The following is a 16,929-nucleotide window of genomic DNA, read 5'->3' on the forward strand; positions in this document are numbered from 1 at the left end:
CCATAGAGGACAAAAGGTCACACATTTTGGTAAAGGGCTGATTCCTCATTGTCACCATTTTGTTTGGCTTTAAAATGTCCAAGAGTAAAGACGAGTTTCAAAGATATAATGAATTTTCAAAGTATGAACAATGTAGCCACACCCTGGGGCCTTATCGTGGACTTTGGGGACAATTTTCAGAAACAGTTTGCATGCTATTGCAGCTAGGTGTCCAGGAGTCCGAGAAAATTTGATTTTTGAATGCTCAATGTATTCTCAACTCAGGTACCTGAAGCGTGGACGGTTTCTATAACCTCGTCGTATCTCAATGCACATTTAGGTGATGGTCCCTTTGAAAAAATGACAATTTTTGTTTTATGACATTAACATGGAGTTTCCATGTTTAACAATATACAGAAAATTCATTTAATACATGTTGTAAATCACTTGGAGTTTCACACAGAATAACAGTATCATCAGCATTTAAAATAATATAAACAGTTTGATAAAAACTAAGAGATCATCTTCCATCTCTTTTTTTAGACAAACTCTCTAAACCACTAACACTCCGTCCAAAGGTCTTATATGTTGTATCTTCAAAACAGAATTTTGATTTGAGAAATATTTAAATATATAACCTAAAAAAATTAGAACAATTTTAATTAAACTTAGAACTGCAAATCATCTCTCCAAGTTGAGACTGGTAGATGGTGTGGAATTTTCCAATCTGATTAAAATCAGATCTTTTTTACGCTCCGAAATTCTTATAATCGCTGTCAGAATTTCGGAGCCTGTAACAAAGATCTGATTTCAATCAGATCGGGAATTCCCAAAAATGAAAGACAATCCTACATAGTACATGTATATTTGAGGTTTTCCTATTTCCTCTTTATAGGAAGGTATGACCTGCCATTACTGGGACAGACAGATGGACAGACATAACGATTGAAATTCATCCGGACTTTTTATCGACGGAATCATTGACACTGAATACTACGATGAAATTAAGCAGTCATTAAAAGTTAACAATTAACTTATTGATGAAGAGATCGTTCTGTTGTAATCACTGAGCGTGTCCAACGTTTTAATTTGTACTTATTGTTTTGTCACCTTCAACACCGCGACATATGGTGATACCCATTGATTCTTTATTTTTTTTTTTACGAATGGTTTAGCTTCATATAGTCATTGAAACATTGCTTCTATCACAAATTTAGTGATGAAATATTTTTCTTCATCCATGATCCGCCGAAAAAGGCTGTATTGTTCTTTATTAATAGTGCTATATCCTTTTATATGTTTTTACTTTTGGTCATCGGAAAAAGAAATTTCAGTCCAGGAGTTACAGTTCTTTACAAAACAGACAAGCCTACAGACAATATCACCGCTGGTAAAGAGAAAAGCCTACTTCCATTCCAGCAGGGACGACGGTCCAGGTAAGTCGATCACGTCTGAGGTCGGGAATTGTCTAGATATCTGTCATCGTTTTTACATGTTTAAATATAATAATCTTCATAAGTTTCCGACCTAATAACAGGCCCGCAGGAAGCAATTTCAGCTGGAGGGTGGGACCAAACATTTTCAGTAGCGGTTGGGGGGGGGGGGGCACCACTAAGCAAAAATTCCTTGGTTTAAACAATATTTATTCAGAATACTGAATAGATTGGGCATACAATGCCTATAAATACCCTCTCTACACAAGAAGTCAAGAAAAATTCCTTGACAAGCAAAATGAAAAAAAGTCGTCAGACATTATTACTAAAGGGCACAAGCATAAAGTAGCTATGTTTTCTGTAGTATAATATGTATTGGGAAAAATTATTGGGGGGGGGGGAGGGGGGGGGTCCTACGACCATGAAATTTATTCAACGTCAGTGACTCTTCTGATCGGTGGGGATAGAGGATTCTGTTGTTGAGGGCGTTGTAAGGTGAGGGAGTGAGACAGAATTATATGAGGGCAGGTATTTTGAGGCCTAAGTGCTTCCATAAAATTTTCCGTTTTTCGTTATCTTTAACAGGAAAAAATTCTAACAATTTGGAAAAAAAATCATAATGAAAAAGGCAAGATAACGAACGGTGATCGATCTAAAAAACCTACAAACAATACAAATCTGTGAATAAGGCATAAAACACAGACCCCTGGAAATGCCAGAGGTGGGATGAGGTGCATAACTTTGAAATTCATGCAGAAGAAAGCAACTACGAGCACTGAAAATATTGTACAAATTAAAACCACTAGTTAGAACCTATTTAAATATAGGAGAATAGTTGCATTCGGACTTGAAGCATTTTTTCTTGTATAGGAGTTTTTACTTTTTTCTGAAAAGTGAAAATATTCTGTGAAGGTCATAGAATATTCAAAATCAAGAGAAAGTGGGCATTTATCATAACTTCGTTTTTCATTGTTTTTAGATTCAAATTAATTTGTTAGGGGATTAAATTAAATTAATAGTTATTTTTGGAGTAATTTAATTATTTTTAATGTTTTTTTTTTTAATTTCAACAGTATAAGTTTACAGAGAATGCAAAAATTAGATAAAAACGTGGGTTTTACAAGTGACACAAGAGAATTACACATAACAGTGACCACGATATTCTACAGGTTTCTTCAATAATGACCAGCAGCAAAAAATACTGATGGTTTTTTTTTTTTTTTTTTTTTTTTTTTTTTTGGTAAATGCAAATCTACATCACGTCCAGAAAACCATTTTTTAAAAATTTAGCATTATGCAAATTTGTAACATTGACTGAAATTATCAATTCACTTAAAAAATCGTTAGGGGTTATATTTTTACTCATAGAAGTATATATTGAAATAAATCTGGAAACCATTTCATATTATATATAAATTTGTTACCTCGCCTTTTCAACCTTTGGCCTCAAAATATATTGCAATTACAAATCAATTTAAAGTTCATAGTACTTATTATTGTGAATATTTTAAATAACCATCTTGATAACAACAGTTGCAGAAATAAATAAAAAGTGCAAGACTGTAAGTAGGTCGTAAAGTGATGGGTTTGACTAATAACCTTAGATAACCTTAAATGACAAGTTACACCTTCATGTCGACTAAACACTGCTAAATTTTGTGCAATAATTAGTCTAGAAACTGTTGGTCAGATCAAAAAGACCACATTCCGGGGCATTTGTACTTGTTTTGCATAAAATTTAGTTTAAGAGGAGCAAAAGAAAAAAAAATCCTAGACTATCATTTTTGCTTATATATCTACTAAATTAGTAGAAATGTATATATTAATAATCTTATTTCCGGGACTGTTCATTAACTGGAAAAAGGATATTTCATCCATATTTCATTCTTGTGCTTAGTTTAGAAGTAATTAATGTTGGATGTGAACCTTATGAATTAAAAAAAAAACCCTGCAGCAAATGAATTTTTCACGTGAAATGGTCATAGGCCAGGTAACAAATTTCCTAGCTTTCAAGTTTTAATCTGTATATCTCTTCTACAAGCTGTCTTTCTAACACCAGTAATACCAAGATTGATATCAAAATTGATTGGAGAATAAGCAGCATTCATTTCATCAAATCACAGCTGTGGCATTAATGATATCTTGTCTACTAGTGCGCTCGTTAAAGAATGCAAAGTGAATATTAGGGCTTACTATCTGAGTTGAAAATATGTTAATATACAGATATAATTTATATTCCATCTTAGACTTGTTGACAGCTGCTGCACTGTTGGCCACATACTATGCGTCATCTTCTTCTATGTATTGTTGATAATAATGATAAATATATTAATTTTTTTTTATATTTTGATATTGGATGTGACATATTTTATCAAACGTGTGATTTACTGTGATGAGAGCATAGATACCACAACCAGTTGGGTAATTCATAATCATGTCCAAAAAACAAACCATGACTATTTTCATCACGTTTTGCCTGCCTTAAACTTGCTGTTAAAGATTTGATGCCGCATAACAGTAGTACTAATATTACAGGCCTGTATGAACCGTGTGGGTTGGGGGCATACCTCCCCCAGTAATTTTGCCAGTATATAAAATATACATTAGAAAACAAAGCTTATTTACGGTCGTCCCCCCCCCCCCTTCCAATAAAAAGGCTGTTGATCTTTTGTTTTGCTTGTCAAGAATTTCTGATAGGTTAAGGCTGAACACGATTCGTAAAAGGAAGAAAGTCATGTTAGTCATCTTTGTCCGCCATATTTGTCTCCTCTACTCTGTAATCCTCCACCCCCTATATAAGCTTCAGCTTTGTTCACGATTCAATGTATTTCGCTTCATGAACGAGAGAAGAGCTTCTTTTTAAGTTGTGCCTTTCACTTAGTTGATTTTATTGAAAAGGATTGTTACCTTGATCTATACCTTGTTTACACACCCTGTACTAGGACTGCGCAATAATATCGATATTCCGGTATATTGCGAATGATTCGTTAACAAAAAAATATCGTATTGCAATACGTTTTTCCAGTATCGATATACCGGCAAAATGATTGGGCTTCAGATTTATGAAGTAAAATATGAAATTTAAGATTTCAGAAACGTTTTCAATCGTGCTTAAAAGTACCAAACGGTAAAGGTTTCTGTTGTATGATGCATTTTGTTGCCAAACTGTAGTGAAATCGAATAGAACTTTTTTGTTACAACGTATTTATAAAAGTTTTATACACTCTGCTATACACTCTGCTATAAGTGGAGGTTAAAAAATAAGAGCATTTTAACTGATATTAAAAATATTGCAATGCATATCGCAATACAGTTCCAAATATCGCAATATATCGCAATACAAAATTTCCAAAAGATACCCAGACCTACCATGTACATATGTACTTGTTGGAATATGATAAAGCATGGGTCGTGAAACTTTTATTCTTGTCCTCATTTTATTGTAGGGCACAATGGGACAGGGGTCACAGTCAAAGAAAGTGACCTTTCTGGAGATGACCTTCGCCATTATAAGAGAGGATTTGAACTGTACTTGTACAATTCTTTTGTCAGTGATCTCATTTCTTTGCACCGGAATTTTCCGCCAGATATTCCAGAAAAGGGGTAATTATTCCTCATCATTATCCAGATGCCACTGGGAAACATGGCAAACAAATACGCTTAATTTCCTTGTTTTCTCCCCTAGCTACAGATGGAGAAAATCCCAACCTTGCAAACACAGTATTGATTCAAATAGTGAACATATTTCAAATTCACTAATAAGTGGTTATGAACTTTTGTATAACCCCACTCATACAAATAATCAGGTATTATAAGAACACATTACACTTGAAAATACTACGATATTCTTACTTTTGCAGGTGCTATGATATTGAATATGACGCCAAGTTACCGGAAGTAAGCATTATAATTCCATTCAGAAACGAGGGTTTTACTACACTACTAAGAACAGTACACAGTGTTTTAGACAAATCTAATTCGGATTTTCTCAGGGAAATTATTCTGGTGGATGATGGATCGAATCTGGGTAAAAATCAACGCTTGCTACATACAAACAAACTAACAAACACCGGTTGTGCACTAAATGTTTTACCAATGATCTGAACTGAAATATTCTGATGATTGAAGAATCTTACACTTTTTTAATTTTGTAGATGATTTAAAAACTAAACTTTCTCGGTACATTTCGTACCTTCCAAAGGTTATTCTTATTCGATTACCTGAAAGTAAAGGGCTTATGACGTCACGGCAAACTGGCATAAACCATGCAAAGTCGGACGTCATCATCGTAATGGACTCACATTTAGAGGTAGCACCAGGTAAATTGTACAAATATCCATAGACCTGTGAAAGAAAGCGTTGGTATTCTAGATGTTTTACAGTCTTAATTGTGAAGATTGAATGCAATAGAGTCTTCATTCATCTCAGATTTACAATTCAAGTATTTGATGTGCTTTACAATTGCAGGGTGGTTGGAGCCTTTATTGCAGAGAATAAAAGATGATCCTAAAGTCATGGTCTTCCCCGCCATGGGCTCAATTAACAGTGACACTTTTGAAATCACGAACGGCAAGCTATCTGACCCGGTATACATGGTCACATTTGATTTCTACATGGCAGAAAATCACGTGCCGACAAAATCGGAATATCTGAACAGTCGGCCTCACAGACTTGCTCCAATAAAGTACTCATAATTTTAACATAACCGTTTTCATAAGCAATATAAATAACAAATCTAAAAGACTAAACTTATTATATTGTAAAAGGTGAAGATAACGAATAGTGATCAAACTCGATCATAAATCCAGTACAGAATGCGAATTTTGAACAGGGAAAAACACAGATCATGCACTAAGTAAAATCAATTTTTAAACCGACGCAGGCTACTGACAGATAAGTTGATGCTACAATTTCAACAATTTCGTCTAAAATCAACATTTCGTAAATTCTATGGTCGTTATAATGACCTTGTTAGAAAATATCATAAGGTCACCTTCGTATTTTGTCTGACGTTTTTCGTACCAATTTTTCGTACTTACTGAATATTCTGTCTAACTGATCAATACTTAGGGCTCACAGCGGATGTGACCGGTTGATAGAGGATGCTTACTCCTTCTAAGCACCTGATCCCACCTCTGGAATTTCCGGGGGTCCGTGTTTTATGCCTGTTCATAGATTTGTATTGTTTGTGGATTTTTTCTTTTTTAGATCGATCGCTTCTCGTTATCTTCACCTTCTCATTTGGAGACATAAACACAATATGCAGATGATAGTGGATTGATTCTTGTTGACGTCCCTTTCGGGATTTTTGTTATTGTAGCTGTAAGGTCAAACACTGGCGAATTGCAGTATTTGAAAAAAAAAAATTATAGAAGCACCCATCAACCGAAATAGGATTTATGAGCTGAAGCAGATAACTTTAAAAAAAAAATCAGCCCCCATTTTTGTAAAACGTTGTTACGAGGCTGCTTGGCATTTCATTTACTTTTTCTTGGATCGAATCGATTCTATGTGGCCTTGAAATATCATCTTTCTACTCCACCCTTAGGATAAAGAGGTATAATTCAAACCGGAGTTAATGTTCAATGAGTTAATTTCACAATAATTATTTGTTGGGAACCTTTGAAAGATTGGAAAATGAAAGAAATCGCTTTTTTCTTGGTCGGTATGTCTTAACGTAATAAAGGTCATTTTCTTTCTTAGTCAGCATTTCCTGACCTGTGGTCAAGTACATGCATATAGAGAATAAATGAATTAGGTTTTTTCTTGATCGGTATTTCAAGAAAAATGGACTCTTTGACCTGTATTAAGGTCATGCATAGAGAACCAACAGTTTCGTTCTTTCGTGTCTGTCATTGGATGTATTCAAGGCCACATAGAGAGAATAAATGAAAACGTACTTTCTGGTTATTATATTATGGCCAGTATTCAGGTCATGTTTAGAATCAATATGATATGTATGATTGGCACCTGATCTCACCTCTGGAATTTCCATGGGTCCATATTTAGACCTCTTCACGATTTAGTATTTTTTTAAATAGATTTTTTAAAGATCGATCACTGTTCGTTATCTTCGTTCTTTGCATTGACCTCTATTCAAGGTCTTGTTCATAGAAATAGTAGAACCATTCCCTCTTGGTCGGTATGTCATAATATAATCAAAGTCATACTTAAAATTTATAGTCTATTACTTGCAAAAAGTTTCGTTTACGCCATATCCTTACAGCCTCAAAAGGGAATTATTTCAAAAAATGCTTGACGATTTTAACATTGGTGCTTGATCTGTTGACCATTTTTAGAAATTATGAAAAAATTATGTTAATTTTGTGAGACGAAGCTGAGATGAATTGTGAGAATATTTTAATTCTTATTTTTCAGAGCACCTGGTATTCAAGGTATGGCTTTCGGAATCAACAAGACGTTTTTCCAGAGTCTTGGGGGGTTTGACCTTGGAATGAAAGTCTGGGGAGCTGAACAATACGAGCTTTCTATCAAGGTCAGTCAATCATGAGAGTATAATTCAGCTACTTGTTCAAGATCTGCTAAAGTATTCTTAGGCAACATATAATATTGAAAACTACATGTACATTGTATTTAAAAACATCAGGAAATTATTTTATAAGTTATTTAATTGACCAATGATTAGCTTCAGATCTGTAGCTCGCTGGTCCGGATGGACAACCGCAGAACTACTATGCCACCCAATAAAAAGTGTTCTTCATTTTCTCTCCGTATATTCAAGCTGTCATCTCAAAATATAACTAACCGTGTTTCCTTACATATTCATTTTAAATAACTAATTTCACAACAAAACAGTCCAAACAAGTGGGACAGACAGAGGGACAGACGGACAGACAGACGGACAGACGGACGGACAGACTCAGAGGAAACCTATAGTCCCCTCCGGTTTCACCGGTAGGGGACTAATAACAGTTCTTAATAGCCCCCACCCCACACCCCATCCCTGAGTCTGAATTGAAACCATGGAAAATTTTGCTTACTCAGTATTAAAACTGTCATTTTGGGTATGAAGACAATACGGTGGCACTGTAGCTCTCCGGTCTGTCAATGGTTTTGTAATTGGAGAGTACAGTTCTGCAGCTACTCAAAGTACTGATGTACGTATTCTAGGATTAAATTTCAAATAATTTGAATGCTAAAAATAGACTGCCAAATGTTAGGACAAAAGTTTTTTTTAAAGTGTTTATCAGAATGACATCAGATATCAAGTTCAGGGGTGGGAAGGGTTTCTTTTTATCATTGTTTCTTAAATAGAAAGTGCTCTGATGACAGCAAGTAAAGCTTGAAGGAGGCCCGGTAAAAATTGTGATAAATATGTTCATTAAATTTTTGACGTTCACTTTTAAAGAATTACAATGATGTATATATATATATAAAGCTTCTGAAGATTTTTAATGAAAGCGCTAAAACTTTACAGAGGATTTTTGTGTTTTCTTTTTATATTTTTATATTTTTTTAATATATATATATATTACATTTTCAACAGTGAAATACTGTAATTTATTTACCGAATAAAAATGGTATTTTGACACAGTGTGAAAGGGTATCAAAATGGTATTCTCACAGTGTGAGAATATCAGAAGTGCGGCAAAACTTACGATTTTCCTTCCCTTCACGAAGAGTGTTTTTTAAAAAAAATACCCGGCCTGTTATAAGATAGAGTTAATGAACCATTCTGACAGAAACTAATAGTTATACTGCCAAAGTTTTTTCCAAATATGTCGTTAAAAATCCATGTTTACAACATTTTTCAATCTTGTAATCATATATCAACTATGACGTCACATCCTATGACACTATGTTACGAAAAGACAGAGGCAAAGGGAAATCTAAGAAAATGTAATAAACAGAAAATTCAATGTTTTGTGGATGAATATGGAATTTATTTCACTCGTGAGACAGGGTTTTTTGATATTTTCACTCGTGCTTCGCACTGGTGAAAATATTAAAAAAAATCCTGTCCCACTCGTGAAATAAATTCCATATTGAATATCTTCTCTCTCTCTCTCTCTATATATATATTACCACAAAAATTCTGACTTTTTTGTATCATTTTCAGTAGGTGTGGCAATGTGGTGGGTCAGTGGAGATGATACCGTGCTCTAACGCCGCCCACCTGTATCGGAACGTGGCCTGGGTAAAAGATCTGAACAAGGCAAAGACAAACAACAACGATAGAGTCATTGGCGTCTGGATGGACGATTACGCCGAAGTATTTAAAGAAATGTCAGGCAAAACGGCAAGTAGAACTGTAACTGGCAGTCGATATTGTTACAGAATTAATTGTGTCCAACTTTGAATCTAAATAATGTACTTAAAAATAGTCGCTTTAACCTTCATTTAAGAAAATGAATTAGTATTAATTTGGTATAAAGCACAAGAGATGGTCCCTTGCATGTATAATCTATTGGCATGTTTTATTCATGTTTAAGATACATACACGATAATACAGATACTCTAGCTTGCACCTTATGTTTTTAAGCACAAAGACTATAAAATTTGAATAAAATTTCAAAAAAGACAAATTGTTCCAATCAATCATTTTTAATAACTTTTTTTATTTTGTAAATTTATACTGGTTATAATGCATGAGTCATCTAACAATCTTAAGTAAAACATTATCCAAACAATTATTATAAACTGAGACGAAATTTGAAACTTATCTTACCTCAATCCTTTTGCAAATAAACAATATATCAATAAATAATCAAAGATAATATAAAAAATAAGAATTATCAGTTAATTTTTAGAAACCATTGTCAACGTTTTAAATTTTTTTAAACATCAAATTGAATACAAATAGGATTCCATCAGATGATTAATTCTACTTAACCTGATTTAAATTTGATTGCTTCACAGAGATATGTGATGTGTTTCTGTAATTTAATAAATCTGATGCTTTATGTACAAATGTATTTTTATTTGTGACAGGAACTCCAGAGTGGAGACATTACGGAAAGGCTGATGATCAGAAAAAAGAACAACTGCAGATCTTTCCAATACTTTTTAGACACTATACGCCAATATGTACACTATTACGTTCCCGAAAATTTAAAGGCCAAAGGAATGGTAAATTAAATCGTGCCTTTAATTTCTATTTCAGTGCTATGGTGCCCCAATAGAGCCGTTTGCCCGCTAGCGCGTTGTTCCTAACGCGCTGTTACACTTTTGCAAGTGGCCCTATCGAGACACCATATAGTACAGTTTGTCTTATTTCGTCACATCTGATAATAAAACATTTGAACCCTCTTTGACCATGTTTTCTCCACGAATTAAGATGAAGAGATGCTGCACATCTGAATTTTGATCCTAGAGATAAGAATAATGCTTCTCTTGCCGATACAACACAATGCGTCTTATCTTTAACAGAATGATACAGAAATATGCGTATATTCTATAAAAGATACAGAAGAATGTGTAGATAAATGTGCATAATTGATACAGAACAATATGTCTATTTTTTTTTAACAGATAACAATACAATGTGTGTAATCTATAACAGATAAAAACACGCTGTGTCTAATCTTTAACAGATAAAAACACAATGTGTCTAATCTTTAACAGATAAAAAAAACAATGTGTTTAATCTTTAACAGATAAAAACATCCAGTGTTTAATCTTTATCAGATAGAGAGAAATGCGTCTCATCTTTTACAGATACAGAACAATGCGTCTAACCTTTGTGTAGATGGTAGGACAAATGGCTATGGTTCTAATGAACTCTTGCTTGCCTACCCTTGTCACCACTCTGGTGGACCGCAGGTATTTATGTCTCCACGTGGTTTATTACTTAAAAAATTGGTTCCTTGCGTACAATGGAGTCATATTCTTTTGTGAATCTTTTATCCATCTTGTGGGTTTATCGATATATCCAATAAACCATACCTCATGTATCCGTCAAATAGTTATTTGGGTAAGAAAACATTTCAGCCCCTAAGTTTGATTTGGATGTTTCATAATCAGATCTTTTATATCAAAGCAACTTAAGGAAGATCCAAATACTGCACATGCAGTGCAGAGTTCTAGTTCATGGTAGTTTTACATTCGGAAATCCTCGGCTGACTCTGCTTTGCTCCATACAAATATTAGTGTGCGAGGTACGAGCCACGAGAGGAACTCCGATTGGTAGTTTTATGTGATCTGCTCTTTCTTGTAAGATGATTTCCATTCATCAGTAATTCATTCGTCGATACAATGACCTTGTCAGCAAATACAATCTATCATTAAGTCAAATGCTGACTGACTTTTTTCATACTAATTGTTAGGCCGTTATTTACACACTGAATTGTCGACGGATTTTCCCGTTATTTCCCGATCATGACAAGGAGCACACGGCGGGCGTGACCGGTCGGCAGGGGATGCTCACTCCTTCGTGGCACCTGATCCCACTTCTGATGTCTTAGAGGTCCGTTTTTGCTCTGCTCCTATTTTGTAATGTATAATAGACTTTTGAGCTCGAATACTGTTCGATATCTCCACATATATCATTGTCTTTGAACATTTTTCCTGGTGTAGGCTTTGTTGAAAATGAAAAAAAGATAAACTCATTTGGTACACCTTTATATTATACAATTTTCTAAAATTAAAAAAAAGGTCATAAGCGTTTAGAGCTTAAGTAAATGTTTTCCTTGGCATGAAACTTGGCTACATCCTATGTTTTTTTCGAAACTCAGATATGAGGCTTGTGGTAGCGCGATGAAGAATGCATTGTGTGTAATATTCATATCCTCTCGACATGACTCTAGAGTTTGAACTAAGACAAGACTATGACATACCTTTAAGCTTATAGGAAACAAAATTTCTTATATCTCTAAACACTCAGAGCAGTTAAGTTGTCTTGAATTGTAGGTAAATTTTTTTTCATTAAAAAAGGGTGAATGGAAAAACTATCGCATGTATATTTTCCACTGGAATAACTATTTCAGCTAGGCTTATTTTAGAAGCTTTTTTATATAAAGATTTTTTTTTATTTAAGAATGAATTATACAAATTAAAAAAAAAAATAAGATATAAAATCTTTAGTCAGATTTATGTAATTAAAATGAATAAGTTTTACCTCCCAGATTTTTTATTTTTCTCTCAACAATAATGTCTTTGCATGAGTAATACAAAGTTGTATAGATTTTATATTTATAAGGATGATTACAGAAAGGTAAAATTTTGAACATCGTAGAAAGTAAATACAATTTCTAAGTATTTAAGACTTTGATATTTGCATTATTTACAACCACATTAGCCCAAAAATATATACCAATCCAGACATCTATTTTTTTTTTTTTTTTTTTTTTGGTATCATCTGTCCTAAAGTATATTTTGATATATCAGTGAATCAATTGAAAATAAAAAGACCCGAAATCTACACTTTGAAGTAATGTAAATAAAAATCTAACAATCTGATTTCACTCATTCTTTATTTTAAAATTTAAGAACAGATGCTACCAAAAAAGGATGCATAATTTGGTATATATTTTAGACCTACTTTTTGATTGTAAATGAAATAAAATATAAAATTTCTGAAATATTTAGATATATTAAGATATTGTTGACATTTTATGATGTCAAACATTCTACCTCTGGGCCTCTGGGCTATCCTATATACTAGTATGTATCATATTATAGTTTAGCATGCACACTTTCTCATATTTTGTAGTACTGGGAAATGTCCGCAAATAATGAATTACGTCATGGAATGATGTGTTGCTTGAAGAAGGACAACAATGTTGCTGTACAATCCTGTGGCGTCAGCAACAATCAGGAATGGTCATACGACCAGGTATGTGAGGGCGGTTTCCTTAGATATTGTAATTAATGAGATTTTAACCAGGAACTATAATGAATATAATCAATGAGATAATTACAACAAACAGCTTCAGAAAAGAAATGGCCATACGACCTGGTATGTTATGGCAGTGGTTTAACGTGTTGATAAACGTTTGAACAGAATTTCTTATGAAAGATAAGTATAGAATAGACAGGGCTTTAAACATTTCAAATACCAACTTACCAAACTCGAAAATCTTGTTTTTTGTAAGGGGTTAGGGGTTAGGATCTTTCTCTAACTTTTCGATATTTTTTTTAACACAAGAGTGTGCCCTAAGTTCGATTACAGTACAACAAGCAAATTCAAAGAATTGTATTCCTCCGCTTTCGGTGTCTTAGTGGATGGGATGCTATTATTTATGGCATATTGTAACTGTCTTGTTTGTGTGTCCTGTCTTGTATGAGCATATCATACAAAAAAAAGACATAAACTATTGAATTAATCACAGTTATGAAAAAGATTATAGCTTCTAAAAACTACATCAAACTTCAAGATCAAGGTCATGAGGTCAAATATCATAATATAATCCGAAAGGTCTTGTCACAAGTAATGCACATGTGAAAAAAAAAATAATCAAAAACCAGAGTATACAATCGGAAAGGTTTTGAAACAGGTAATGGACATGTCAAATGTAAATGCCGTGTCTTCTCTCAGTCAAAAGTTATCAGTAATGTTAATTTTAAAAAAAATAGGTCAAACTTCAAGGTTAAGGTCATGGGTTAAAAAAACCATAGTACATTTGGAAATGCTTGTCACAGGTAATGCACGTATCAAATATAAATGCTCTATCTTCGCTCCTTCAAAAGTTATTAACACTGATAAAATGTTTGAAAATTAGGTCGAACTTGAAGGTCAAGGTCATGGGGTCAAATATCATAGCACATTTGGAAACATTTTGACACAGGTAATGCACTTCTTAGATATGAACGCCCTCTCATATCTCATTCAAGAGTAATCACTAAAGTAATTTTTTTTTTAAATTCAAACATAAAAGCCAAGTTCAAGGGGTCAAAATCATTGCATGTTCGGAAACGTCTTCTCACAGGTAATGCACATGTCAAATAGGAAAGTCCTATCATTTCTCAATCAAAAGTTATAAGCAATGATAAAATTTATGAAAAGTAAGTCAAACTTCAAGGTCAAGGGCACAGGATCAAAAACCATAAAACATTTGGAAAGGTCTTGTCACAGGTAATGTACATATGTAATATGAAAGCACTATCTCTTCTCATTCAAATTTTATGACCAATTCAAAGTAATTTTAAAATTTCAAGGTCAAGTCACAGGGTGAAAAATCGTAGTATATTTGAAAAGGTCTTGTCACAGGTACTGCAAATGTGAAACACAAAAGCCTTATCTCTTCTAAATCAAAAGTTATAAGCAAAGATAAAATTTTTGAAAAGTAGGTCAAACTTCAAGGTCAAGATCACAGGGTTAAAAATAATAGTACATTTTGAAAGGTCTTGTCAAGGGTAATACACATTTTTGATATGAAAGCCCAATCTTTTCTCATTCAAAAGTTATGACCAATTTAAAGTAATGTTAAAAATTTTTAAAAGTAGGTCAAACTTCAAGGTCAAGGTTACGGGGTAAAAAATTATAGTATATTTGGAAGGTCTTGTCACAGGTAATGTACATGTAAAATATGAAAGCCCTATCTTTTCTTATTAAAAAGTTATGACCAAGGTTAAAGTTTTTGTAACAGACCGATAGCTAGACAGACGAATGAGATGAAATGTCCCCCTCGCTTGAATCGCGAAAGCAGGGACAACAAAAAAGGAAATGTTCTCTCCGTAAAATGATCATCAACTAAGAACTGATTGTTTTATTATATTTTAACATATTTACGAGTTGTTTTTATTATTGTTGTAGTCATGTATCTTGCTTAATAACTTTCTGAAATTTTCAGTCAGGACAAATGATACACAGTGAAAGTGGACTCTGTCTGACCATAGTGGACAGTTACAAACCGATCATCCTGGCGAGTTGCCAACATTTACCAACCCAGCTGTGGAGCATGCGAAGAACTTAAAATTTACAGTTACATTTTTTAAAATCAGTGGCCCTTTTCACAAAAAATCTTACGACTAAGACAAAAATATTCCCCTTCTGCAAAAAGTATCTAAGCTATAGTAGGACATTAAAAAGTCTTACATTTTTATTACATCAGATTACATTGTAAAATTATTTACGAAAAAAATCAATATATTTATTTAACAAAAAATTACAGAGTTGTCAAATTTTTATCTTAGTCGTAGGATGTTTTGTGAAAAGGGCCACAGGCCCGTAGGAAGCAATTTCACTTTGAAGGGGCACAAACGTAAATTTTCAGTTGGGAGGGGGGGCACTATCAACTACCAAAATTCCTTGACAAGCAAAAAAAAAAAAAAAAAAAGGTCATCAGACGTTATTTTGAGGGGGCACAAGCATACAGAAGCTATGTTTTCTATAGTATTCTATATATCGGCAAAATTATTGGGGGCACGCCCCCCCCCCCCCCCGGTTCCTACGGCCTTGTAAATTATTGTACATTTGAAGTACTATATGTAGTGCATATATGAAGTAATATTTCAAGCAACTAAGTGACTGTGATAGAAGATTTTTTATTTAAATTTAATTTAATTTTTTTTTTTTTATTTATTTATTTTATTTTTTTTTTTGCTTTGAGAAATTACTAGTAAGGTTATTACGATATTAGATTTCTCTACATATGAAATAAATAATGAATTAAATATTTTTTGATTTTTTTTTATTGTAGACTAATAATTACCAAGTACTTATATATATATATATATATATATATATATATATATATATATATATATATATATATATATATATATATATATATATATATAATTCTACAAAATAGAACTTCCTCTTGTAACTCTCTTACCTGAAGTACATGTAATGAAATTATGAAAACAAATGTTTTGTAGCTTTTTGGAAGCAAAGAAAAATATATATGTCAGACAGAAAGGACTTTTGCACTCATTTACATATTAGCACTTATGTGAAATTACTTTCTTCGACTGTATTTTGTATAAAATGAATCTCTAACAGGAGGAAATAAAGAATGAATGAATATTTCCCCCTAGCTGTAAGATTACGTCCTTGTCCACCTTGTTGTTAATTATTATATATTTCCACTTTATAATTATGCCGATCGGTATCAATTTAGTTTCATCGGGATTGGTTAAAATTTGAAAATTTGTAATATTTCATAAATTTTGCATATTCATTTGAATCACTTGTCATTACTTCTTTTAAAAATATGCTTGCCTAATTTTTTTTTCTGAAGGTCAGTACGTTTCTTGAAAATTTCATCCACAGATAATACATATATATATATCTCCGAATAAAATTAAAAGCTTATCATGTTGATTTATTTACATATATATATATTACTCAAGGTATAAAATCTTACATGGAAACCAAGACAAGTTTTGCAATTTATTTTTTAGGGTAAAAAAATAAAAAAAAAACTGTTAAAATACCTTAAAATGATTAAAAAAAATTTCAATATCAAAAGAGCTACTATATAAAATTTTGGTGCATTAAAAATGGCCACTATAACGGTAATGAGCTGTTTAAGAGTTATCTACCTTTTCACCTGTCAAATGTTTCTATAAATAGAAATTACGTACGATAATGTCGTCGGAATAACCGTTTACT

The 16,929-nt window shown here is 32.9% G+C and overlaps 1 protein-coding gene across 1 annotated transcript; it reads left to right on the forward strand.

The window, feature by feature from the left end:
- Positions 1 to 3,953: 3,953 nt before the first annotated feature.
- Positions 3,954 to 15,312, forward strand: LOC133173530 (polypeptide N-acetylgalactosaminyltransferase 5-like). The gene is made up of 11 exons (XM_061308514.1): positions 3,954 to 3,999; positions 4,859 to 5,015; positions 5,273 to 5,439; positions 5,567 to 5,731; positions 5,880 to 6,096; positions 7,791 to 7,908; positions 9,496 to 9,684; positions 10,374 to 10,502; positions 11,091 to 11,195; positions 13,084 to 13,206; positions 15,164 to 15,312. Exons 1-11 carry the CDS (start codon positions 3,954 to 3,956, stop codon positions 15,284 to 15,286), a joined length of 1,539 nt encoding a protein of 512 aa, XP_061164498.1. The 3' UTR covers positions 15,287 to 15,312.
- The last annotated feature ends 1,617 nt before the right edge of the window (positions 15,313 to 16,929 follow it).

The sequence above is a fragment of the Saccostrea echinata genome, unplaced genomic scaffold, assembly GCF_033153115.1.
Source record: "Saccostrea echinata isolate AGI-Se365-2 ecotype Australia unplaced genomic scaffold, CSIRO_AGI_Sech_v1 ptg000056l, whole genome shotgun sequence".
Classification (NCBI taxonomy): Eukaryota; Metazoa; Mollusca; class Bivalvia; order Ostreida; family Ostreidae; genus Saccostrea; species Saccostrea echinata.

Excerpts from the sequence above, each read along its gene's own strand:
- LOC133173530 (XM_061308514.1), top strand. The coding sequence starts at position 3,954 with ATGAACCGTGTGGGTTGGGGGCATACCTCCCCCAGTAATTTTGCCA. Across the intron at positions 4,000-4,858 it reads CTCCCCCAGTAATTTTGCCA|GGCACAATGGGACAGGGGTC; the intron begins GTATATAAAATA and ends ATTTTATTGTAG. Across the intron at positions 6,097-7,790 it reads CACAGACTTGCTCCAATAAA|AGCACCTGGTATTCAAGGTA; the intron begins GTACTCATAATT and ends CTTATTTTTCAG.